The sequence below is a fragment of the Oncorhynchus masou genome, chromosome 28 (genome assembly GCF_036934945.1).
Source record: "Oncorhynchus masou masou isolate Uvic2021 chromosome 28, UVic_Omas_1.1, whole genome shotgun sequence".
Classification (NCBI taxonomy): domain Eukaryota; kingdom Metazoa; phylum Chordata; class Actinopteri; order Salmoniformes; family Salmonidae; genus Oncorhynchus; species Oncorhynchus masou.
In genome coordinates this window covers 41,999,505-42,027,136 of record NC_088239.1, presented here as the reverse complement: position 1 = coordinate 42,027,136, position 27,632 = coordinate 41,999,505, and the positions used below count along the sequence as shown (strand labels likewise).

Genomic DNA, 27,632 nt, shown 5'->3' with positions numbered 1-27,632 from the left:
TCAAATGGACAATGACCCCAAGCATACTTCCAAAAGTTGTGGCAAAATGGCTTAAGGACAATATAGTCAAGGTATTGGAGTGGCCATCACAAAGCCCTGACCTCAATCCTATAGAACATTTGTGGGCAGAACTGAAAAAGTGTGTGGAAGCAAGGAGGCCTTACTAACCTGCCTCAATTACACCAGATCTGTCAGGAGGAATGGGCCAAATTTCACCCAACTTATTGTGGGAAACTTGTGAAAGGCTACCCGAAAAGTTTGACCCAAGTTAAACAATTCCAAAGGCAATGCTACCAAATACTAATTGAGTGTATGTAAACTTCTGACCCACTGGGAATGTGATGAAAGAAATAAAAGCCGAAATAACTCATTCTCTCTACTATTATTCTGGCATTTCACATCCTTAAAATAAATTGGTGATCCTAACTGACCTTCGACGGGGAATTTTTACTAGGATTGAATGTCAGGAATTGTGAAAAACTGAGTTTAAATGTATTTGGCAAGGGGTATGTAAACTTCCGACTTCAACTGTACATAGACATGAAATCACTGGTCACTTTAATAATGGAACACTCGTCACTTTAATAATGTTCACCTACTGCTTTACTCATTTCATAGGTATATACTGTATTCTATTCTACTATATTTATTCTACAATGCCACCCTGACATTGCTCGTCCTAATATGTATTTATTTCTTAACTCCATTCTTTTACTTTATATTTGTGTGTATTGTTATGAATTGTTAGATATCACTGCACTGTTTGAGCTAGGAACACAAGCATTTCAGTACACACGCAATTACGTATGCTAAATATGTGTATGTAAAATTTGATTTGAAATTTGATTTGATTGCAGTGCAGCAATGCTCCCCATCCAACCTGACAGCGCATGAGAGGATCTGCAGAGAATAATTGGAGAAACTCTGGAAATAAAGGTGTGCCAAGCTTGTAGCATTATACCCAAGAACACTTGAGGCTGTAATCGCTGCTAAAGGTGCTTCAACAAAGTACAGAGTGAAGGGTCTGAATACTTTTGTAAATGTGATATTTAATTTTTTTCTCTCTAAAAACCTGTTTTTGCTTTGTCATTATGGGATATTGTGCGTAGATTGATGAGGGGGAAAAACTATTTCATCCGTTTTAGAATATGGATGTAACGTAACAAAATGTTGAAAAAGTCAAGGGGTCTGAATACTTTACGGATGCACTGTTACCTATCCCCATACTTACTACTACTACTACTTACACTGACACCCCAACACACACATTACATATGCCCACACACAAATACAACTTTCCCACCCACCACATACGCTGCTGCTACTATTCAGTCTATTATTTATCCTGTTGCCTAGTCACTTCACCCATACCTACTGTATATGTACATAGCTACCTCAATTTTCTTGTACCCATGCTCATTGACTCAGTACTGGTACTCCCTGTATTTAGCCATGTTATTATTATTGTTTTTCATTATTCACTGTGTATTTATTCCTTGTGTCACTATTTCTATTTGATATTTTTTTATCTTTAACTCTGCATTGTTGGAAAAGGACCCGTAAGCATTTCACTGTTTGTCTACACCTGTTGTTTATGAAGCATGTGACAAATACAATTTGATTTGATTTGAGAGGATGACAGACACTGGAGAGAGCACCCCCAACACTGAGTTTTTGACATCCAACACTTAAAGAGCAGAACACTGTACTGCAGAGCACTGTAGAACTACTCATTTTGTGGAGTCCATCATTAAGGGATATGGGCACACACATTCCTCAGCTCTTGGCCAGACTTAGAGGTGATCATTGGATGCGACCAAGCTGTCACTACCATTCATAAACTTGATACGTCCCCATATTCACAACAGGAAGCAGGTGTGAATGGGTTTACATTGCATCGACAGGTTCACAGTCACAGACATAATGGAACATATATTCCAGGCAGTTCTGTACCCTTTGTGAGACTGGGCAGGGGCCCCATAAATCTCAGCAATTAAAGGGCATGACTACATCCTAAATGGCACCCTATTCACTACATAGCTAACTACTTTTAATCAGGGTAGTGCTACAAATCAAATGTTATTGGTCACATACACATGATTAGCAGATGTTAATGCGGGTGTAGCGAAATGCTTGTGCATCTAGTTCCGACAGTGCAAAATGATCTAACTAGTAATCTTACATTTCCTCAACAACGACCTAATATACACAAATCTAAAGGGATGGAATAAGAATATGTACATATAAATATGGATGAGCAATGAGCCTATGGGCCCTGGTCAAAAGTAGTGCACTGTGTGGGGAATAGTGCCATTTGGGATGCATCCCGTCACTCTGCTGCTGCCTGTGCTACTGTTGCAGGGGAGACCGGTGCCTTTGATCCTGGACCAGGAGGAGAATACTGATGAGGCTGGGGAGGACCAGGGGAGTCCGGGCAGTTTGGAGGGGTGGGGACTGAGGGACAGCAGTGACAGGCGTGACAGTGAAGAGGGATAGGGTGGGAACAGGGGAGCTACGGTATTGGGGGACTGGGCTGGAGGGGTTGTAGCCTCTTATGAACCATCCTGATCTCGCAAGCTTAAAGGCCTAGTGCCTTCAAAAACATGATTTCCTGTATTTTATACATAGAGTATTTCCACACTATGAGGTTGCAATAAAATACTCAGAAATTGTGAAAATTATGATAATGCCCTTTTAGTGTAAGAGCTGTTGAAAAGACTGCCTAAAATGTCAGCCTGTTTGGGGGGATGGTGTTTTAGCCTGCCTGCTGACATCCAAATCTCCCTGCCTGGTGACATCCAAATCTTTCTGCCAATGACATCCAAATCTCTCTGCTAGTTTTCAGTGTTTCCCTCCCCACTCAAACCACTCTTAGACAGTCCTAGCAAAACTCTTGCTTGAGAAATTGCCCTTTGCTTAGAAGCTATTTCTATTTATTTTTGACAATACAGTAAGGTAATTAATTGTTACCACAAAATGATTTGGTATCGAGATAAAAACGGCAGCATTGGACAAGGCTAGCGAGTGGGGGCATGAGGGACTGATGAAACTGGGGAGTCACAGCCGGGTCCGGGGGGGCTGGGTGGTTGGGGTAACTGAGGGGTGACAGTGAGGGGTTGGAGAGTCACAGAGGGGCTTAGGGACAGGGGTGACAGTGAGGATAGCTGGTGGTGGGGGGCTATGGTATGGGGGGCACATGACGAGGGGACAGGGGTGGTTACTATTACAGAGTGACGATGGGGTTTGAATCTTTTCTCTCACAACCAGCATCAACACGGTTGTTGTCACAGTAACCTGATTTGTGTTTGCTCTACTGTAGGACTCACTTCATCACCTATCTATGTGCCATAATGGTACTGTACTCTTCTCTTACTGTGCACAGGGTCAGCACTACCTACCTATGCCTTCAAGGCTTTATTAGACATTTCTTCACAGTTTCGGTGCTGTGGCATCACCCATAAGGGGACTTTCCACCAAGAACTTCTAATAGGCCTATAAATAATCCTTTGTGAAACCAAATGTATTTCACTCTCAGTTGAGGTAACAATGACTGTACATGTACAGTGGGGCAAAAAAGTATTTAGTCAGCCACCAATTGTGCAAGTTCTCCCACTTAAAAAGATGAGAGAGGCCTGTAATTTTCATCATAGGTACACTTCAACTATGACAGACACAATGAGAAAAAAAATCCAGAAAATCACATTGTAGGATTTTTAATTAATTTATTTGCAAATTATGGTGGAAAATAAGTATTTGGTCAATAACAAACATTTATCTCAATACTTTGTTATATACCCTTTGTTGGCAATGACAGAGGTCAAACGTTTTCTGTAAGTCTTCACAAGGTTTTCACACACTGTTGCTGGTATTTTGGCCCATTCCTACATGCAGATCTCCTCTAGAGCAGTGATATTTTGGGGCTGTTGCTGGGCAACACGGACTTTCAACTCCCTCCAAAGATTTTCTATGGGGTTGAGATCTGGAGACTGGCTAGGCCACTCCAGGACCTTGAAATGCTTCTTACGAAGCCACTCCTTCGTTACCCGGGCGGTGTGTTTGGGATCTTTGTCATACCAGAAGACCCATCCACGTTTCATCTTCAATGCCCTTGCTGATGGTAGGCTTTGTTACTTTGGTCCCAGCCCTCTGCAGGTCATTCACTAGGTCCCCCCGTGTGGTTCTGGCATTTTTGCTCAACGTTCTTGTGATCATTTTGACCCCACGGGGTGAGATCTTGCGTGGAGCCCCAGATCGAGGGAGATTATCAGTGGTCTTGTATGTCTTCCATTTCCTAATAATTGCTCCCACAGTTGATTCCTTCAAACCAAGCTGCTTACCTATTGCAGATTCAGTCTTCCCAGCCTGGTGCAGGTCTAAAATGTTGTTTCTGGTGTCCTTTGACAGCTCTTTGGTCTTGGCCATAGTGGAGTTTGGAGTGTGACTGTTTGAGGTTGTGGACAGGTGTCTTTTATACTGATAACAAGTTCAAACAGGTGCCATTAATACAGGTAATGAGTGGAGGACAGAGGAGCCTCTTAAAGAAGAAGTTACAGGTCCACGAGAGCCAGAAATCTTGCTTGTTTGTAGGTGACCAAATACTTACTTTCCACCATAATTTGCAAATAAATACATTAAAAATCCTACAATGTGATTTTCTGGATTTGTTTTCCTAATTTTGTCTGTCATAGTTGAAGTGTACCTATGATGAAAATTACAGGCATCTCTCATCTTTTTAAGTGGGAGAACTTGCACATTTGGCGGCTGACAATACTTTTTTGCCCCACTGTATGTTTATGGAAGGAAACATTGAAAATGACATTAGACTGCGTCAGCACCAATGCCACCACTACCTCATGGACTTGTGAAATCTCCAGTACATGATCTGTCACAATCTACTGGCCTGTATTGTGCATTACAGTCCGTGGGTACTGGGCAGGAGCGTTCCCACATTCATTCCCAGTTGCTGCCGAACATAGAAATCATAACTATACAATGCTGACCTCTGCTGGCAATGATTTAGGTTTGTTGAGCCCAAAGAGGTAGATGACTAGTGTCCAAAAGCTTGTTTTAGCATGGGCAGCTCCAGGGCCAGCAAATCAGTTGGACAGGCATTTGATTTCCATAGGGGGGCACATTTTATTCATGGGACATCCTTTGAATGGGTGTTATAGTAAAACTGTAGGATGGCAAGTAGCCTAGTGGTTAAAAGAGTCGGGCCAGTAACTGAAAGTTTGCTGGTTCTGAGCCAACTAGGTGAAAAATGTTGATGTGCCCTTGAGCAAGGCATTCAACCCAAGTTGCTTTGGATGAGAGTGCCTGTTAAATTACCTAGATGTCGACAGAACGTTAAAGTTTGGGGAAGCTTACAATTTATCCTACCGATATGCACGGCAGTTATGATTTTTGCGGAACTGTTTCATTTCAATAATGACAGCCTATCAATCAATCAATCAAATGTATTTATAAAGCCCTTGTAACATCAGCAGATGTCACAAAGTGCTATCCTGAAGCCAAGCCTAAAACCCCAAACAGCAAGCAATGCAGATGTAGAAGCACGGTGGCTCTGAAAAACTCACTTGAAAGGCAGGGTTTCTAGGAAGAAACCTAGAGAGGAACCAGGCTCTGAGGGGTGGCCAGTCCTCTTCTGGCTGTGCTGGGTGGAGAAAACTTCCATCATCAACTACGTAAAAAAACATAGGCCTATAAAGCTGACAAATATAAACCTGATGAAAATTCAGGACAGGTTCTTTCAATGCATTCATCTGTCTACTCCATCTGCCTGCCTCCTTTTCTACAGTATCTGTCTTGAGCTACCTCTAGTGAAGTGCGACATTGACCACGTTTCCATCCACAGCTGTTATGAGAGTAAAGTCATATTGTGTAAAAAGAAAGATTTGTTTGTTAGACATGGTGGGATCTTTATGTGTTGGTGAAATTAGTTATGCAGGAAATGGCAGTGGCAATGCCTTTATGCGCAAATATTGACACAACAACCATCATTTTGAAATACATTTGGAGTCACGCAATGATATGGTGTGTGGTCCTCTCTCTTCGACTCGGGGAACCATGTAGTTTCTTAGGCCACAGACAAAATAAGTTATGATAAACCTCACAGTGATGAGTTTGATGCTGCTTTCCAATAAATATCGAGTGTCTTTTTCTGGTGACGTGATGATCTACTTGACCGCCATTTGACATAAAAAAAAAATATTCTCACTCTTATCCATAATAATCTCAGGGTAAGGCACATTTGCTATTAAACCAACAGTTTTTGTGACAAAGCTATGGTAGAGTTGAAAATGTGATGGAAACACATTGAACTTTAGATTTTTGTTTGCTACATGAAAACCTAAGCGAAAATGTAAATTGTACAGTATACGCAACATGTCATCATCACACACTGATTTTTATCCAAACCAGGCGCACAACCTTCACTGGGGACGAGGGGACACGCCCCCCCCCCTTCTTGTCCCCCCCTGTTTTATCATTGGAATGTGATACAAAACAAGACAAAGGTGTGCGCTAGGAACCTTGCGGACGCTCCCGAGTCGGATAGGCTGTCTGAAGTGTTTATCCAACTGGATAAAAAATTTAAAATCTAATAATAATAATTATGTCCCACCCACTTCTTAAACCAAAGTTGTGTCTGTGGTGGAAACATACCACTTAGTGGGAAAAGGGACATATTTTCTTTATGCAGATTCTAGAATATTCACATGAAAATCTGTTGTTAATTGGATGGAAACCTAGCTAGTGTATCAAATCAATCAACTGGGTCCAACCCAAAGCTGTCACACAACATTGTATCATCTAGCCCAGTGGTTTCCAAACTTTTTATAGTCCCGTACCCCTTCAAACATTCAACCTCCAGCTCAAATGTTGTTGTTTTTTGCCATCACTGTAAGCCGGCCACACACACTATACGATACATTTATTAAACATAAGAATGAGCGTGAGTTTCTGTCACAACCCGGCTCGTGGGAAGTGAAAAATAGCTCTTAAAAAAAGGGCACAAATAATAATATAATAATAATCAATAATTTTGCTATTTATTCAACCATCTTACATATAAAATCTTATTTGTTAATCGAAAATTGTGAATAACTCACCACAGGTTAATGAGAATGGTGTGCTTGAAAGGATGCACATAACTCTGCAATGTTGGGTTGTATTGGAGAGAGTCTCAGTCTTAAATAATTTTCCACACACAACCTGTGTCTGTATTTAGTTTGCATGCTAGTGAGGGCCGAGAATCCACTCTCACATAGGTACGTGGTTGCAAAGGTCGTCAGAGTCTTAAAATCGCAATTTGCCAAGCCAGGATACAGTGGCTTCTGATTAAATACAATTTTCACAGAACCACTTGTTCAATTTTGATGAGGCTCTCTTGTTCAGATATCAGTAAGTGGACTGGAGGCAGGGCATGAAAGGGATAACAAATCCAGTTGTTTGTGTCATCCGGTGTGGGAAAGTACCTGCGTAATTGCACACCTAACTCACTCAGGTGCTTCGCTATATAACATTTGACATTGTCCGTAAGCTTGAGTTCATGACATGATATGACATGCCACACTATTTTTGTCCAGACAGCATCAGATTCATGGTCTACACATACTGAGACAAAGGGGCGCTGTTTCGCTCGCTCAGATGCTTTATCTGAGATTGAGATGTGCCTTTCTGTGGGCGCTTGTCTCGGTCAAATAAACATTGAATATTTCAATATTTTATTTGGACGAGCATGGAGGTAGAGTAGGGCGGGCCAGGCCCCATAATGCTGGCCCTGGGCAGCGCCATTGAGGACTTTCCCCATTTTGAAGTAGTCAACTGGGTGGGACCTCCTATGGGTTAAGGAAGGATCACATAATTCCATCCAGGTCACCAGGAGAGATTATCAGCCAACATAGCCGTGGGAAGTTGGGGTACTGAGGGTGCTGCAGCATCCCATGAAAAATCATAATTAAAAAAAAAAAGTTTAAAAAAAAAAGTCCTTTACTGGTCCTTTACTAGTCCTGTATAAAGGGTTAGCAAATCGCCAACCTTGGATTTATACCAGTTCAAGCAACACGCTCCAAGTGGCAGTGTGTACCCTTTCAGTTTGTTTGCCAACTTATAGATATAGAAGAAGAACATTTATTGCAAATGGAGGTGGGCTCCATGGCGCTACCGTGCTCTCACAGGCGCCATAATGGGACATATACAAAGATGCGATGTCTATCTAAGTCTATGGTTGCGCCCCCAACTTGAACTACAGTAGGTAGACATGTTCTTGTTCATGTTCATGAACTGCTCGATCAAAATAAACCTACACATAAAACATGCATCCCGTTTTTCTTTTTGACAGGTAGGCTTTTATACTGTAATGACTGATGCAAAGTGCAGCTACACAGTTGTTACACGCTACCTATGCACAATGTAAACAGTTGCAACGATAATAACCTGTGCATTACTGTCCCTGCTGCTCATGTCATTACAAATACGTAAATAGTTGCAACTCTGTATGCTTGTGTGTGTGTGTGTGTGTGTGTGTGTGTGTGTGTGTGTGTGTCCACGCGCGTGCAGAAGTGCATTGCGAGAACCTGTCCTATAGCGTCACTCCGCGAGCCACACACGCACTTCTGATTGGCTCAACCTTCCACTTCTTGCCAATCATAGAGCCCCGCTCGCTCCAACCGCCACACCGTTGACTGACAGACGTAGCCGGAATTCCGCATCCTGATGTCAATGGCCTTGCATTGGCTGTCCCTTGTCCATAGGGAGCCGTTGCTGACCGCTAACCAGGTGTTGCCAGTTTTGCGCTCGTCAGAACCAGCTGTTTCGATCTGAACTCTGAAGACAAGACAGACTGCTACAGATGCTCGGAGTTGGACGACTGCCACTTATTTAAACACCTCGAAGATTAGAAGAAGAGAGCACTCAACTCGAGGGATTCCAGAGTAACAGAAATATGGATTTGTTTGGGGTTCTGAATTTGGACGAAGTGTCCCATGGACTCGCTGGTCTGTCCATGTTTCCGTACTTTGACACGGCGCATTACGTTGTCTCAGTGATGGCACTGCGAGAACAGCCAGGTAAGACCGTTCCAACGGCGGGTTGACATTGACCGGTCTAGTTCACCACAGTAGCCCAGCTATAACTGTTATAACGCTTAATCTATCTACTATAGCCGATTGACTGTTTTGCCTCGTTACTTTCCAAATTTTAATGACAATAAGGCGAGGCTTGAGTACTACACTTTGCTCCCTGGTGACAGATTTCAGCCTCGAATTGCCGCCACACCAGACGTGTCAGTACGCGTTCGATTAAGCGTGTGAGAACGTGAAACTTGAGAGCGCGTTCCACACAATTCAACGTTTTTGGCCACGTTGAATGTCGACGTAGTCTACCGTTATGTTTTCATTTTCGAAATAACCACAGCTGAGTGGCATAATGATTTTAGGGAATGGATAACTGCTGCTGGATTCATTTGAGAATTGTCATCCCTCATATAACAAAAGTGACAAAGTTATGCATGAGTCCTAGCTAAATCTATTTATGTTTTTATCTATTTGCCCAGTTGACATTAACAAGGTCAAGTCATGCCGCTTTTGCACCCTTGAAGTTCATATAGTGGACAGTGATTGTACACACACACACACACACACACACACACACAATCCCTCTCCCACAAACATAGTGAGATTGTGTATTGTGCTGTATCAGGGTGTGGGGACTAATTATTTAAGATTAAAACTGTAGCCTGAACTGTATGTAACTGGAGATTTGTAGATATACTCTGTGCTTGAGAAGGGAGGTGAAAGAGACCCATCAATAATTGAATGGGCCTCCTCTCTGTTTTGGCATCAATACTGCCTCAAGACTCACGGATGGAAAAACGTGACCCAAATGTAGATTATGACCTACAGTAGGCTATAAATGGATAATAACACAGAACGTGTGATTTTAGAGAACACAAACTACTGTAGCCTATTCTTCATGAATCACGATAATGTTTATGTTAAGCTTAAAGGTCAATGAAAGTAAATTAGTCAATGACGTCATAGAGATGCTATCTTAACATTTACAACAAACACATTATCACTGGCACTATCCATTGTGATGTAGGTAGCAGCTACAGTACAGGCCTACTGGACATCGGGTTGCCTGACACTATGCCAAGTATGTTATATTTATGTTACTCTTATAGTGGCTCAGTTTAGAGACGGGTGGCATTATACAATTTCAATGTTGACCTTTTCCCCAAACAAACCAGGCCTGAGTTCAAAATAAAATAAAAATATTCAAGCATTTACTCTAGTCTGTCTGGAGTGCCAGATGAATAGTTGCATTTTTGTGACTTTTCTATTGGTTCCATTGCGGCAGGCAAGCTCAATCAAGCCCAGATAAAGAGTTTGAAATTATATCTAATAGTACTTTAACCCAGGTCTGAAACAAACAGCAGGGTTAGAGCTAGTGTGGCTTCACTGACTTGTGTGGCATCTCATTCCCTCTGGCCTGTCAATACCTTAGCTGCTGTTGATCCTATAGGCTATGATCTGCATCCCAAATGGCAACATATTCCCTACCAAATTTGGAATAGGGTGTCAATTGGAGTATAGTCTATATGTCCTGCAGGCTTCCTGGGTGTGAGTGATTGAGTAATGGAGGGGGTTGCCCTCATGCAGTTTTCCTCTGCTGTCAACCTCCCAAAATATCACACGGTCACCCAACATGCACCAGTGGTCCTAATATAACCCCTCCCCTGGGTGTGTGGAGAATGTGTGTGTGACATGATATGGTCATAGCCTTGCCTGTATTATGATGGCTTCTACAACACAGAAAGCCATATTAGTGGAATCTACAGCCATATCAGGGATCAATTCTAGAACTTATGCCACAGAACTTATTAGATTCTAAGTTCCAAATCCTATTTTCTCCCAGAAAGGAATGTTCCAAAAGAGCCTGTTCTTTTCCCTTCTGTCTTCCATCCTGTTCTGGCTGGCCTTCATTTTTAGACAGCACTGGATCTTGTCATGATTCCCACAAAGCACTCAGACATGACATTTTTCATAGAAATAACTGGCACATTGTACATTTAGAGCCATTTGAAAAGCACCACTGATATGTAGATGGTGTTTATAATAAACACCAAGTATTTTTCATGAGCACTTGTCTTTATACAGTTATTTCAAGCCATGTCCAAACAAACTTCACTGAGTGAGTTGTGCAGGAAGTGGGAGGTCTGTCATCTAAAATGGAAAAACGCAGCATCAGTTCATTCTGTGTACAGTCAGTAATCTAAAAAGAAATGCCCCATCCTCAAGTTCTCACAGAGGTGACCTAGCCCAGAGAGACAGACACAGAAAGACAAACGGACTGAACGAGAGAGAGTGAGAAGTCACTCCCGGACTCTGAGGATTCTGTGATGTAAAACTAGTCTCTCAGAGCGACATACATCAGTGTTTTCTAAACGGGGTCTAGTAAAAAACCGCAGCTATAGAAACCCAGTAAATTAACCCGGTAGACCGGAACAACAGAGAGACAGGGGTTACACCACATTCTGTTCCTTCCTGTTTGTGGAGAGAGCGCACGTGAAAAATCAGACTGGGGCCCACTCTACTCACCACAACAAACTACATAGCAGCACGACACCAGGATGTTGTCTCTACTTTACCCATAACTATCCAAGGAGGCCAGCCTGACAGCGAGATCAGATTTGACTTCTAAATGCCTTCTGAATGCAAAATGTGCTAGTAACCAAGGTCTCTCAAGGCATGGTGGTCAGAGTGAAGTGTCTAGTGTCTCCTGCACAACCTAAAAAAGCTAAACCTCTGAGGGTTACTCTTTCTACTGGTTTACGACGAGAGATTGGATTCCAGCAAGCGTTCCTTTTTGGGGTGTAATTTGTCACACTGTACCTGTCCAAATGCAAAAGTAAAGGGGTCACAGAAATGTCACAATGGAAACATTGTAAACACTTCCTGTCTTTTATTGGGACTGTATATTCAACAGGCAAATACTGTGATTCACAAAAGGAGAAGCACAGCACTTTACATGACGTAATTCAAATGTTTTAGGTTTTCTCTTGAAGCAAAAACTCAACAACCCACACAATGAATATCCCTAGCTGGCAGCATAACCAGTTCACCCATTCTCAAGGGATTCTCAGTGTGCAAGGGATAGACGCTTCAACGAGCTTCTATAATTACAGATATGCAGTGGAACACAACCTCTCACCTCTCTTGTTTACTTATGCTAAATGGGGGGGGGGGAGCAGCCTTCCTTAATTTTTGTTGCTTGGCTGGCTCTGCTGCTTTTATAGCCCTCAAGGCATGAACTGCTTTTCAACTACAGGAAGCTCATTACAGCTAATTTCATATGCTGCTACTGTATGTGGCGAAACACACTGCGCCAGGCCTTTGCGACAAAATAACCAACTCTGTTTCTCTGCTGTCTGATCAGTTCTCATGGGAGAAAGAAATCCTCTCTAAACAGTGCTACGAGTTACCAACACTATGCCTATACTCAGGCGATATAACACCTACAGTAGATGTTGTGTACACACTTGCATACATGTCATTGACCTAAATATCTGCACTATTTATCATTGAACTCTTTTGTATAGCCATATTCATGAATGTTGTGCCTTTTGGTTATGTTACAGGTTACAGTGTTTCCCGGTAGACAGGTATGTTACTACTTCATAAGTACAACTTATTACTACATGTCATTACCGTAACAATCCCATCCACCGTCTATAAAAATCCATCCAGAGTCATACAGTATGTATAGACTGTATACAGTATATGGCTCTGAGTAAACTCATCTTCAGAGATCCACTGTTGACAAATCTCCTATCCAGAAGGCTTTGTCCCAGATCTGGTACATGCATGGCCGCCACGCTTTTCTTTGTTTGTTTACTACCTTCATTTAACCTAGCCTAGTCCCAGATCTGTTTGTGTGGACTTGCGAACTGTTTGGTGTGACAACTCTCATAGGAGTTGGTAAGAGAACACAAACAGATCTGGGACCGGGGTATATTTAAACGGGTAGGTTAAATATTTCACCATAACAACCTGTTAAGCGTTGTTGTGTCAGTGATCCGAAGGAGCCATGGTTACACCGCTCCTCCTGCTATCACAGTGATTTAACTGTTTACTAAGCTCGTTAAAAGGTTATTACGGCTGTTATAACCTTCCGTCAATTGACCACGACCTGCTTTCAATTGATGGTTTGCATGACGGCAGTTCTTTTGATTAGGGATGTTGTTGATGTGCTGTAACCCCGACTTGAGTTGCAACATCAACTACCTTGCTCCAACGGCAAATGGCGCAGACCATGTAGGCTGTCAGTTCTGATGTGTGTGTGGGTGTTCAGATGGGTACTGTTGCGCAAAGCTGAGTGTCCATCTATATTGAACTGTGATGCACAAGATACATTTTCATCCGCTATTGACTGGTTGTGCAAATGGTTGTTTGGTGACGCCTGAGATTTGGAGTTGTGCGGAACCGTTGGTGTATGTTTTGTGTATTTATTTGCGCGTATTTGCTTTTGCTTTGTGTATTTCTGTATGTGTGTGTGTGCCAACTGTACTGTCGCTCACCCTCTCTTGGAAACAGGTAATCACTAATCCGCATTGCTTGATCTATATCATGTGTTATGTAAACAGTATGTCAGGAGCCCTGCGATTTGATAGTTACACTGCAGACACGGTTGTAGTTCCTCCTGTAAAACCTCTCTTAACCTCTCTCCAATAACCACTGATGGATGTGTGGTTGTTTGTTGGAGTTTGGTCAAGGCATTGTTGCTACCAACTTCAGACCACACATTGCCACAGAAAAGCTGCATGGATTTGATTTCTCTCTTTCCACTGTTTCCAATTTATCCTGTCAATAAAACCCTCAAAATACAGGAAAATTGATTTGTTTTAGAAAACACAACAGGATAAACACTACTGTCGTTTTTAATTATTGAGACAATGGGAAGTGTCTTATAAAGGAAGCCTTAGTTGTGTTCAAGAGAGAGAACTCTAAATAACATGGCTTCCTAGTTGTGTTTGTGCTCAGGGCAGGAAGCTTCCTTGCCTGCCTCTCCAGGACTCTTTAATCTCTTCAATCCCTCAGATTAACCAGGCTGGCATTACAGGATTTAGTTAGCGTGGGGCTAACCTTGAGACCAGGAAGTAGACTACTTGGGAACTGGCCAATTAAGACTAGGAAGGGCCAGAGCCTTGGTGCTAAATATGGCTCTGAGAAGGGCCTCAGCTATGTACGTCCTATGCTCACATGGTGGACTGGACTGGTAGGAACTTGATCCTGTACATCCGCAGACTCCATCACCATCAACAATCATTTTCCAGACCACCTCCCTCTACTTAAGCCATTAACCTTTTGACCCTCCATCTTTGATGACCAAGTGGTTGCAACTTGATCTTGTACTTGACTAGTATGTTTTCACCATGTGAACATACTATATTTAGCCATATTTTTAACATTTATTTGTCAGAGTAGGTGGGGTTTATTAGCTTGTTTGCCACACTGTTTGTGGTGTAATGACCTTTTGGCTGACCTGAGTGACCCAACGACCTGTGTCTGTCCCGAGTACATAGACTTCCACTTTCTTAATAGTCAATCCTAGTTGATCTAGAATTCCTTCCTTTAAGAGGCAGTGACCATAGTCTGAGTGAAGGAGACCATACTTATCTTAATTGAGCAGATACCAGCCCTAATCAACAATCAACTTTTGAGCTCTTAACTCTGCACTTTACTCTGATGTCCTAAACTGATTCTCGTATCTGTATCAAAATGTGTGTTGGTGAGACGAGCACATATCATAGTCCTGTGGCTGACCTGGTTCTCAGTTCTATATCTACTGTAGTTAATATTTAAACTGCCCTGGACACATTGTGTCATATGTTATATTGCACTTTATTTTACATAGTTTTAGATAAACTAACCGCTGGGTTTCAGGAGCTCTGGAGGTGGCGCGGAGGAGCCCGTTTGCCTGCTGGTTCAGTTCCATGCTCTACTGCTTCGGAGGGGGCATTCTCTCAGGTTTCATGATGGCTGAGGCCCCCATAGCCTTCCTGTCCAACAGCACCAGCGTTCTCATGGCCTCTGTCATATGGTGAGTCCTTTATTAGCTTTAAGAGATCAGAGGGAGGTAGGGCACAGAGATGGAGATGGAGAGGGAGGCCCTTATGTCGAACAGCGCCAATGTCCTCATGGCCTCTGTCATCTGGTGAGTGGAGAGGAGGGGGGAGAGATGGAGTGTGGGCTAGATAGCGAGGAATCACAGGAAAACAGCCCAACATGCAGTGTCTCTGGGAAAGACATTGGAATACACACTAGAATACTGTGTAGATTGCATTCAGTGGACCCTGAGAACCAATGGACCATAGATTCTCTGTGAGGTGTATCCAGACTGGGAGAGCCTCACATCAGGGGTACGTGGCTGAATAAAATACACCTATTAAAACATTTAAAAAAAACACATCTACCATGCTTCCTTTTCAATACAATAGTGTTTTAGTGCCCTCTGCTGGGGGGAACCCAACATGCATACTGCATGCAACATTTGCTTACTGACTGAACTGTGCTGTACATTATTTTTGAACAAGGACATTTAAGAACCTGTCTTTGTCAAATCAAGCTTTATTTATTTCAGACATTGAATGCAACGCAATTTGCTTTACAGGAAAAAAAAAATATAAAAATAAAAAAAGCTTAAATATTTACTACACAAGATTTTTAAAAACAAAATAGTGACACAAACTGAACAACTAAAAAGCACCCTTAGGAAAATAAAAGCTAAAAATCTGTTTAAGATCTCTTTTAAATATGTCCACAGTTTCAGCTCCCCTCTGGTTAGCTGGCAGGCTATTCCAGAGGCTGGGGCATAACCACTGAAGGCTGCCTCTCCATGCCTCTTGGTCCTAGGCTTTGAGAGAACTTCTTCAGGGTAGGGTTTAGCTATTTTTCTCCATTTCCACCTGACTGACGTGTCCAAAGTAAACTGCCTGTTGCTCAGGCCCTGAAGCCAGGATATGCATATAATCGGTACCATTGGAAAGAAAACCCTTTGAAGTTTGTAGAAATGTTAAAATAATGTAGTAGACTATAACACAATAGATATGGTAAGAGAAAAACCAACCAGAAATTATTTTTATTAAAACCAACCAGAAATTCCAATAATGTATAGGGAAAATGTTTATCTAGCTCCCAGTATGCAATTCCTATGGCTTCCCCTGGATGTCAGTCTTCGTTCAAGGTTTCAGGCGTCTTTCTTCCCAAACGAGGAAGAATTGAGTTTCAGTACAGGGATACAGTCTTGGAAATCAGTCTACGTGCGAGGGACGAAGAGGATGCGCACCTGCTAATATCGTTATCCTATTGAACATCTTTTCATATGAAATATTATAGTTTTAATTACATTTTAGGGTATCTGAGAATTAAATAGAAAGGTATTTTGACTCGTTTTATCGAAGTTTAGCGGTAGCTTTTTGGATTCCTTTCTCTGCATGTTGAATGACTGGATTACTCAAATCGATGGCGCCAACTAAACTGACTTCTTGGGATATAAAGAAGGATTCTAACAAAACGACACTACATGTTATAGCTGGGACCCTTTTTAGATGACAAATCAGAGGAGGATTTGAATTTATGAAACCTGTGCTGGTGGAAAAATATTTTGATGTGGGGCGCAGTCCTCAAACAATCGCATGGCATGTTTTCGCTGTCAAGCCTATTGTAAATCAGACAGTACAGTTAGATTAACAATTTAAGATTTTAACCGCTATAAGACACTTGTATGCTCCTAAATGTTTAATATTCATAATTCGTATGATTATTTATTTGAATTGCGCGCCCTCCAGTTTCACAGGAAGTTGTCCCGCTAGCGGGACGCCTAGCCTTAAGTTTTTTAAAGGCCAGAGGACCTGATGGACCGACTGAGTACATACTTTTAAAGGTATGTCTGACATGTATTGGGGTGCACAATTGTGGATGGATGTGGAAACCAATAGAATGTTAAAATTAATTCGAAATCTCACAGGCAGCCAGTGCAGAGACTTTAAAACTGGTGTAATGTGTGCTCTCCGTCTGTCACGGTTCATGAATCCACTGCCTCCCTCTCTCTCTCTCTCCCGTGTTTGTGTGGGCGTAGTTCCCAATCTCGGCCTGATTGTCTGCGCCAGATGGAACCACTTATCTTCCCTTTATATGTTCTGTAACCAGTGTTTCTTGTTGTCAGATCGTTGTTTCTTCCCTGAGGTTGTGTCGTGTGTCCGTGCTCTTCTCTTGTGTGGATTATCTGCTGTGCTCCTTCCTACTCATTCGGACACACTCCCCTGGTTTTCTCAGCACGTTATCATCGGAAGATGCGCCCGAATCCCTGGGTCGGATTCCGTCTGAGTACAGTCTGTCTGTTCTGTTGCTGCTGTGAACTATATTCATTAAACCATCGTTGCTTGCATCTTGCATCCGCCTCTGTATTGTCACACCGTCAGTGCCTGTGTTGCAGCATCCTGTATGTTTAGCAGTTGACCAATGGCTTTCTTGGGTAGACCAGACAGGAGAGCAATACAGTAGTCAAGCCTGCTTGTAATAAAAGCATGTATGAGTCTTGGGGCTCCGGGCAGCCGAGCGGAAATGGAGGAAAACTCGCCTCCCTGCGGACCTGGCATCCTTTCACTCCCTCCTCTCTACATTTTCCTCCTGTCTGCTGCTAAAGCCACTTTCTACCACTCTAAATTCCAAGCATCTGCCTCTAACCCTAGGAAGCTCTTTGCCACCTTCTCCTCCCTCCTGAATCCTCCTCCCCCTCCTCCCTCTCTGCAGATGACTTCGTCAACCATTTTGAAAAGAAGGTCGACGACATCCGATCCTCGTTTGCTAAGTCAAACGACACCGCTGGTTCTGCTCACACTGCCCTACCCTGTGCTCTGACCTCTTTCTCCCCTCTCTCTCCAGATGAAATCTCGCTTCTTGTGACGGCCGGCCGCCCAACAACCTGCCCGCTTGACCCTATCCCCTCCTCTCTTCTCCAGACAATTTCCGGAGACCTTCTCCTTACCTCACCTCGCTCATCAACTCATCCCTGACCGCTGGCTACGTCCCTTCCGTCTTCAAGAGAGCGAGAGTTGCACCCCTTCTGAAAAAACCTACACTCGATCCCTCCGATGTCAACAACTACAGACCAGTATCCCTTCTTTCTTTTCTCTCCAAAACTCTTGAACGTGCCGTCCTTGGCCAGCTCTCCCGCTATCTCTCTCAGAATGACCTTCTTGATCCAAATCAGTCAGGTTTCAAGACTAGTCATTCAACTGAGACTGCTCTTCTCTGTATCACGGAGGCGCTCCGCACTGCTAAAGCTAACTCTCTCTCCTCTGCTCTCATCCTTCTAGACCTATCGGCTGCCTTCGATACTGTGAACCATCAGATCCTCCTCTCCACCCAATCCGAGTTGGGCATCTCCGGCGCGGCCCACGCTTGGATTGCGTCCTACCTGACAGGTCGCTCCTACCAGGTGGCATGGCGAGAATCTGTCTCCTCACCACGCGCTCTCACCACTGGTGTCCCCCAGGGCTCTGTTCTAGGCCCTCTCCTATTCTCGCTATACACCAAGTCACTTGGCTCTGTCATAGCCTCACATGGTCTCTCCTATCATTGCTATGCAGACGACACACAATTAATCTTCTCCTTTCCCCCTTCTGATGACCAGGTGGCAAATCGCATCTCTGCATGTCTGGCAGACATATCAGTGTGGATGACGGATCACCACCTCAAGCTGAACCTCGGCAAGACGGAGCTGCTCTTCCTCCCGGGGAAGGACTGCCCGTTCCATGATCTCGCCATCACGGTTGACAACTCCATTGTGTCCTCCTCCCAGAGCGCTAAGAACCTTGGCGTGATCCTGGACAACACCCTGTCGTTCTCAACTAACATCAAGGCGGTGGCCCGTTCCTGTAGGTTCATGCTCTACAACATCCGCAGAGTACGACCCTGCCTCACACAGGAAGCGGCGCAGGTCCTAATCCAGGCACTTGTCATCTCCCGTCTGGATTACTGCAACTCGCTGTTGGCTGGGCTCCCTGCCTGTGCCATTAAACCCCTACAACTCATCCAGAACGCCGCAGCCCGTCTGGTGTTCAACCTTCCCAAGTTCTCTCACATCACCCCGCTCCTCCGCTCTCTCCACTGGCTTCCAGTTGAAGCTCGCATCCGCTACAAGACCATGGTGCTTGCCTACGGAGCTGTGAGGGGAACGGCACTGCAGTACCTCCAGGCTCTGATCAGGCCCCACACCCAAACTAGGGCACTGCGTTCATCCACCTCTGGCCTGCTCGCCTCCCTACCACTGAGGAAGTACAGTTCCCGCTCAGCCCAGTCAAAACTGTTCGCTGCTCTGGCCCCCCAATGGTGGAACAAACTCCCTCACGACGCCAGGACAGCGGAGTCAATCACCACCTTCCGGAGACACCTGAAACCCCACCTCTTTAAGGAATACATAGGATAAAGTAATCCTTCTCACCCCCCCCCCCTTAAATGATTTAGATGCACTATTGTAAAGTGGCTGTTCCACTGGATGTCATAAGGTGAATTCACCAATTTGTAAGTCGCTCTGGATAAGAGCGTCTGCCAAATGACTTAAATGTTAAATGTAATGTAAATGTCTTGTCTGTATCAGCCTGAGAGAAAAACGGCCACACCTTGTTCACATTCCCAATGTTTGATTTTAATTCCCTCTCTGTGCTTTGGCTCCAACAAGTACCTCGGTCTTGTCTTGATTTAGCTGGAGGAACTTGTGTGCCACCCAAGTATTTAAATCACTAATACAGTCTAATCATTTATTTGTGGAGCTAAAATCCTCTGGTGACACAAATGTAAAGTCGTGTATCATCTGTGTCGCAGTGAAAATAAATGTGCCTTCTCATAATGCTGAGAAGGGGTTATATATATATATATATATATATATACAGTGACTTGCGAAAGTATTCGGCCCCCTTGAACTTTGCGACCTTTTGCCTCATTTCAGGCTTCAAACATAAAGATATAAAACTGTATTTTTTGTGAAGAATCAACAACAAGTGGGACACAATCATGAAGTGGAATGACATTTATTGGATATTTCAAACTTTTTTAACAAATCAAAAACTGAAAAATTGGGCGTGCAAAATTATTCAGCCCCTTTACTTTCAGTGCAGCAAACTCTCTCCAGAAGTTCAGTGAGGATCTCTGAATGATCCAATGTTGACCTAAATGACTAATGATGATGATTACACACAGGTGGATTGTATTTAAGTCTCCGTATAAATGCACCTGCACTGTGATAGTCTCAGAGGTCCGTTAAAAGCTCAGAGAGCATCATGAAGAACAAGGAACACACCAGGCAGGTCCGAGATACTGTTGTGAAGAAGTTTAAAGCCGGATTTGGATACAAAAAGATTTCCCAAGCTTTAAACATCCCAAGGAGCACTGTGCAAGCGATAATATTGAAATGGAAGGAGTATCAGACCACTGCAAATCTACCAAGACCTGGCCGTCCCTCTAAACTTTCAGCTCATACAAGGAGAAGACTGATCAGAGATGCAGCCAAGAGGCCCATGATCACTCTGGATGAACTGCAGAGATCTACAGCTGAGGTGGGAGACTCTGTCCATAGGACAACAATCAGTCGTATATTGCACAAATCTGGCCTTTATGGAAGAGTGGCAAGAAAGCCATTTCTTAAAGATATCCATAAAAAGTGTCGTTTAAAGTTTGCCACAAGCCACCTGGGAGACACACCAAACATGTGAAAGAAGGTGCTCTGGTCAGATCAAACCAAAATTGAACTTTTTGGCAACAATGCAAAACGTTATGTTTGGCGTAAAAGCAACACAGCTCATCACTCTGAACACACCATCCCTACTGTCAAACATGGTGGTGGCAGCATCATGGTTTGGGCCTGCTTTTCTTCAGCAGGGACAGGGAAGATGGTTAAAATTGATGGGAAGATGGATGGAGCCAAATACAGGACCATTCTGGAAGAGAACCTGATGGAGTCTGCAAAAGACCTGAGACTGGGACGGAGATTTGTCTTCCAACAAGACAATGTTCCAAAACATAAAGCAAAATCTACAATGGAATGGTTAAAAAATAAACATATCCAGGTGTTAGAATGGCCAAGTCAAAGTCCAGACCTGAATCCAATCGAGAATCTGTGGAAAGAACTGAAAACTGCTGTTCACAAATGCTCTCCATCCAACCTCACTGAGCTCGAGCTGTTTTGCAAGGAGGAATGGGAAAAAATGTCAGTCTCTCGATGTGCAAAACTGATAGACATACCCCAAGCGACTTACAGCTGTAATCGCAGCAAAATGTGGCGCTACAAAGTATTAACTTAAGGGGGCTGAATAATTTTGCACGCCCAATTTTTCAGTTTTTGATTTGTTAAAAAAATTTGAAATATCCAATAAATGTCGTTCCACTTCATGATTGTGTCCCACTTGTTGTTGATTCTTCACAAAAAAATACAGTTTTATATCTTTGTTTGAAGCCTGAAATGTGGCAAAAGGTCGCAAAGTTCAAGGGGGCCGAATACTTTCGCAAGGCACTGTATATTTAACTGAACAGTACCAGACCCTTGTGGAACTCCACATGTGATATGTATTTTCTCTGAGTTATGTTCACCAAGGGTGACAAACTCTCAACTGGTTAAATAGGTCCTGAACCAATTTAGAACTGAACAGGAGAGACCAACCCACCTCTCCAGTCTGTCCAGAAGGACATCATGGTCAACCGTGTCGAATGCAGCACTTAAATATAAGAGTACAAAGACAGAGCTGTTTGGCATCCGGGTTGGGTCTAAGATCATTTACCACTTTAAATTCAATTTTAGTTACCTTGTGGATTTTAGTAGGCCTATGGGTGTTTTGGTAACATACACTTGTGTAACAGAATATGCAAATAAGTGGGTAAATGACCACAAAGGAATTAGCCAGTCCTGGTCCCAGATCTATTTGTGCTGTATATGTTTAGCATGGCAATGTAGACCATGGGATTTGGCAAGACGGCACAAACAGATCTGGGACCAGGCTAGAATATGTAAGTATTCAATTACACTCGAGGTAATATATACTGGGGGCTCAAGAGTTGCGCAGGGGTCTAAGGCACTGCCCCTCAGTGCGAGGCATCACTGCAGTCCCTGTTTTATCCCCGTTATAATGTGGATTGGAGCAGCAAGGCGTTTTGCTGTAATATTACTCACTACTTCGTGAATGTGTATTGTGTGGTTGGGGGAAGAATTGAGTAAAATACCGCCCTCTGCTGGCCAAATAGACTGCTTGCTGTTAACAGACAGTATAGCTGGGGGTTTACTACAGTAAACTGAATGTGAACATAGAGCTCAATCTCAAATGTCTGCCGGTATATTTGGATGCAAATGTGTGTGTGTGTGTGTGCTTGCCTTCCCTGTGTGTGTATTCTAGGTACCTGGTGTTCTACTGCCCCCAGGACGTGGTGTACTCCTGTACCACCTTCTTCCCCCTGCGTCTGGTGCTGACGGGTATGAAGGAGGTGACCCGCACCTGGAAGGTCCTGGGGGGTGTGGCTCAGGCACACAGCAAGTACAAGGATGGACTGCTGGTGATGATCGCTTTAGGATGGGCTAAAGGTACAGTAGACATCTATTGTGAATGCAATCCACACAAGCATAGTCTGATAACCATACAGATTCTGACAACCTCTGGCCACTATATGCTAAGGTACCACTGTGTGTGTGTATACAGACAAGCATGTGAAATATATATACATACACAGACAGAACAGACAGAGACAGACAGACAGACAGACACAAACGCTCTCTCTCCCACTTATAAAGTATACCCAACATCTAGTTTTCATTTACATCCGGTTGAGTTGTCAACCAACTTAAATTCAACAACAACAAATTCACCATGTCATTGTTTTAAGGTTAAAAGTCGGGTGGGGAAAAAAAGACCAAATTCCCTTACGTTGATGACTTTCTGCAAATCCAATCAGTTTCCCACATTGATTCAACGTCATCGCATAGATTTTTTGTTGTTGTTGAAGTGACGTGGAGAGAGCATTGAATCAACCAGTTTTTGCCCAGTGGTTACGTTGTGTGCAAATCAATTTGGAAAGTAAAGCCTTGCATGTAGTCATTCATAAGACTATTTTTGAGAAATTAGAAATTTATTTGAGAAATGTAATGGATATCAAAACCATTACTGTTATTAATGTCCTGAGTTTTGGTCCTTACAAACGTAGAAACATAACCTCATGTTAAGTTGACACTAATTGTGATCCTGAAAATGAAGCCCGGAAGCCTTTACACACACTATATTCTTAGTATTTATTTAGCAACAAACAAACTCATTGAGTTGACTTTTTAGACAAATTACTGGACCGAAAGTGTATACTGCAACTAGCCTGGTCCCAAATTTGTTTGTTGTATAGCAAACTCATATGGTCATTGTCATGCCAAACAGACCACTGGAGCTGACAAGACTGCACAATCAGATCTGGGATCAGGCTACACAGGCTACTGTAACAACCCAGGACAATTACACAGCGTTTACTTCTCTTTCTGTTCAGGTGCTGGAGGGGGTCTGATCAGTAACTTTGAGCAGCTGGTACGAGGAGTCTGGAAGCCAGAGACCAACGAGCTTCTCAAGATGACCTAGTAAGTCTCCTCTAACAGTGATTGTACTTTGCTCTGTGTGATGTTGTGCACAGAAACACAGTGACATAATTGGAGACTCACTGAGTGACAGATCTGTCGCTGGCTGGCTGACTGTGTTGGCTTTGACTTTGATCTGTTGTTGTGTGATACTGTCTGTCTGGTGGGTTTCTCCCTATTCTGATACGGGAGAGTGAGAGAGGAGATCCTGAATGCCTACATGCTGTGACTCACAATCTGTTCAGAACCACAATGGTGAAGTCATGACATCTGAGTTGACCGCTGACCTTTTAACCTTTGTGTTTGTGCAGCCCCACTAAGGTCACCTTGATAGGAGCGGTGCTCTTTGCCCTGCAGCAGAACCAGTACCTTCCTGTCCAGAAACAGCACCTCATGCTGCTCTACACTGTCTTCACCGTCGTCAACAAGGTCAGTCACTGAGCTAACCCTCAAAGTCTAACCCTAGCCTCAACCCTAACACTATAGGACTCGTATGTTTATCGCACCCAGATCAAGCCTAGACATGAACTAATAAAGAATACTCAATAGATGATCTCAGCTGAAAGTTGTTGTTTTTTAACACAGGAATAGGCTTATTCATCTGGGTCTGGGAAAACAGCCAGGGCATAAAGTTTATGGAAGTCAAACAACATTCTTAAATGTATTAAGTAGTAGTGTTCGCCATGTTATTTGAATGACCTACCTTTATCATTAGCTATGACTCAACATTAGTCTTGGTGTTGCCCCAGCAGGAGATTTTTGTATCGTTTTCATCTTGTTGCGTCATTCTTTCTCAATCCTCTCACACTGAGGTCTCCTGCTCTTGACTCTGATTAATCTAAGCACAGGTTTTCAGAACTCTCTCAAATGTTCATTTGGAGTTCACCGGTCAACTCACTAAAATTGCATTTTATCTGATTAAGCATCTGTTTACCGCCTCATTAGTCATGTTTGTAGAAGTCAGTGTATTCTCATCACTCCACCCTCTCTCTTTCCTCTAAATCCTTCCACCCCTCTTTTTTTTCAGACAAGGATGATGCTGACCGGCTCCTCTTCCTCACCCTTTGCTCCCATCGAGTCTGTCGTATACAGCACATTCTTTGCTGGTCCGTCACCATCCTCATATACCACCCTCACCACAGAGTCCCAGACTCTTGTAGTGAAGAAGCCGTCCACACCCACTAAGAACAGCATCAAAGAGGCCTGTGAGAGCCTTAACGGAGCAGCCCCAGGCTCCTCGTCCAAGACTGCTGCACACAAGAGGGGAAAGGGCTCCCCGAAGAAGGCCAAAGAGCAACCGGAAAGCACTGAAACGGAGAGCAATAAGAAGAGTGACTAGTGACTGTATACTGTACTATATAGTCTATAGAATGGACAGCCACTTAGCACACTAGAATTTGACTGGTAAAGGCATGGGTACACTTAATATGGCCGCCAGTCTACCCATTGTTTGTACATTGACTTGAATGGGGATGTCCATTCTATAAATTATATTTCTATGCTGTAATGCCCTCCTTGTCCTGTGACACCATCATCCTGTGATGGGTCCCAATTTGCTCACTACCCCACCCCCTTGGTCCTAACACTTTGATGTGTGTAGATCTGTAATGTGTAAGCAATATGGTGAAAGCTTCACCACTACTTGTATGACTTATCCAGATCTTCAAACATTAATTATGGCTAGGGTTGCAAAATTCCTGCAACTTTCAATAAATTCCCTGGTTTTCCCGAAATCCCAGTTGGAGGATTCCTGGAATCAGGGAATAAGCGGGAAATCTGGAGTCTTCCAACCAGGACTTTTGAAAACCCAGGGAAATTATTGAGCGTTCCAGAAATTTTGCAACGCTAGTTATGGCCAAGTGGGAGGAAATTGGGGACCGGCTGAATGAGTGCAAATATAATCTATGCTGATTTTAATATATTATACAGTAAATGTATCTATTTTACTATTTTATATTGAAGTTTGATAATCCTTTTCTAATTATGCTTTGATGAATCCAGTTTTTACTAAGGGATAAATACTGTCCATGATGCTGATCGATGACTGTCAGCCACTGTTGAACTGTATTTTAATATTAAATATTCTGTTTTATTGACCTGTTTCCTTCTATGAAATATTTTAAGATTTTACATAGAGTTTATATAATTATTACTCTAGATGTTCTATTTATACTCAAGGAAATGCACTTGAATTACACATTTCTAAATGGAATGCCTTTTGGTGCACTTACTCTTGTGAATGCTTTAAAGTCTCTTGAGCGCTTCAAAAGTACATGATGACGTGCACTTTAATCTGAGTCCTTGTCGTTCTCATACAGTAACATCGAAATGCAAACACTTGGACATTTGAAGACATTTGTATGGTTAAACCTTTAGTTGATAACCTTTTAGTTCATACAAAGATGTTCAGATTGGAGAACTATTTTCACATACAGCGTTTCGAAGCTCTGAGTCGACCTACCGATAATGTATTTCTTCAATTATATTCTCACCTGTAACAATGGCTCGTATTTATCTTATTGTGAGCTGTGGTCATGTCCAGGGCAAGACCCATTTAATGAGGCCAAGGAAAGGTCAAGGAAAGGTCAGATTTTAGCTGAGAGTAACTAGTGTGCAATAATGCTGCCCTTATGTGTCTCGGTCTATTGGTTGTGTTTTCACTGATGTCTTTGATTTGGAACAGTAGAAACTATTGGAGCGCACAGATGTAACATTTCTATCTGTAAGACAAAGAGTGAAACATTGCATCATTGTAGCTTCAGAACTTGATTGATAGCTCACCCACTTTCACCACCTTCAGAAAAGAAAATCTGGAAATCTTTCAAGTTCACAAAATAACCTCAGAGTTTGGAAAGGAGTCCCACAGGAATACAAATTAAGAACAGAGGTGGTGTTCAAACTCTAGTCGTAAAGGAGTCTTGTAGCGGATATCTGTCTTTCTAATGCTCACAGTCCACAGAGGTGCCACCACCTCTGCATATCAATTAGTGTCATCTCTGTGTTTGTGTATGACCACTTCTGCGAGTGCTTGCGTTCATGCTCGGTGTGTATGTGACTCTAAGGGTGCACTCTGAGGCCTGGATAGTTAAAATCGCTGTCTCTCGCTCTCAATTCAATTTGCTTTATTGACATGACGTAACAATGTACATATTGCCAAAGCTTACTTTGGGATTTACAATATTAACATAATGAATAATAATAATCAGTATTGTCAACGGGACAATAGTAACAACAATAACCAAGGGTCAAAATAAGCATACATTGAACAACAAGGACATGTGCAGGTTGGTTGGTTTGTCAAACACTGTCCCTCATCTTATGGCAGGCAGAAATGTAGTGCGGTGCCAACCCACATCTCTCTGCATCCTCCCCCGACAGGACGGGTAGCCTATCCTCATCAGAGTGGTCTTTGAAACCTTGAATATGTTTATTTAAATAAAATAAAAATAGTCAGTGAATGCAGCTCTCTCTCAGGTTCTGCTGTGGTGCAATGGTTGCACAGCCTTTCCTCTACATCAGTTATTCCAAAAGTGGGGGGGTACGCCAAATTAAAATGTCATTCACATTTAAAAAATATAGAGATTTTTTAATTCACATTTTCAAACAGTATATTTATGTTTTCCAACGGTTCTATACATTTGGGTGTTTTTCCCCCCCTCGTCTGAGTAGCCTCATTTCACTGCCAAAAGTATAAATGAACCATCTAGTGTTCAGCGAAACAACAATGTCAAATACAGGTAGCCTAGTCAAATAATGAACATCCAGTCACATTAACCATTACTCACTCACGGGAAATCTTCACTCTTGCGCAGACATTTAGAAAGGAAACATCAGAATTTGAAAAATAAGACATGGGAGTTTTTTGAGTGAGAATAAAAATGACTTTCGAGTAGTAAGACATGTATAAAAGCAACAGATATCATTAGTAAGAAGGGGCTAGACGCATCTTATATGGTGAGCTACCGAGTAGCTAG

General features: G+C 42.8%; 1 protein-coding gene across 2 annotated transcripts; it reads left to right on the top strand.

The window, feature by feature from the left end:
• Window positions 1-8,676: 8,676 nt before the first annotated feature.
• Window positions 8,677-25,754, top strand: LOC135517594 (trimeric intracellular cation channel type B-like). 2 transcript variants are annotated; one of them, XM_064942043.1, is made up of 7 exons: window positions 8,993-9,068; window positions 12,641-12,664; window positions 14,946-15,102; window positions 22,445-22,629; window positions 23,574-23,661; window positions 23,970-24,087; window positions 24,686-25,754. In XM_064942043.1, the coding sequence occupies exons 3-7, from the start codon at window positions 14,996-14,998 to the stop codon at window positions 24,995-24,997; spliced, it is 810 nt and encodes a 269-aa protein (XP_064798115.1). In that variant the 5' UTR covers window positions 8,993-9,068; window positions 12,641-12,664; window positions 14,946-14,995; the 3' UTR covers window positions 24,998-25,754. The 2 variants fall into 2 exon arrangements, with proteins under 2 accessions (XP_064798114.1, XP_064798115.1); XM_064942042.1 differs by lacking the exon at window positions 12,641-12,664 and having other exon boundaries at window positions 8,677-9,068.
• Window positions 25,755-27,632: the final 1,878 nt, after the last annotated feature.

Coding starts and splice junctions, on each gene's coding strand:
- LOC135517594 (XM_064942042.1), top strand. CDS start 8,945: ATGGATTTGTTTGGGGTTCTGAATTTGGACGAAGTGTCCCATGGACTC. Junction 15,103..22,444: donor CTCATGGCCTCTGTCATATG/GTGAGTCCTTTA, acceptor TGTGTATTCTAG/GTACCTGGTGTTCTACTGCC. Junction 22,630..23,573: donor CGCTTTAGGATGGGCTAAAG/GTACAGTAGACA, acceptor CTTTCTGTTCAG/GTGCTGGAGGGGGTCTGATC.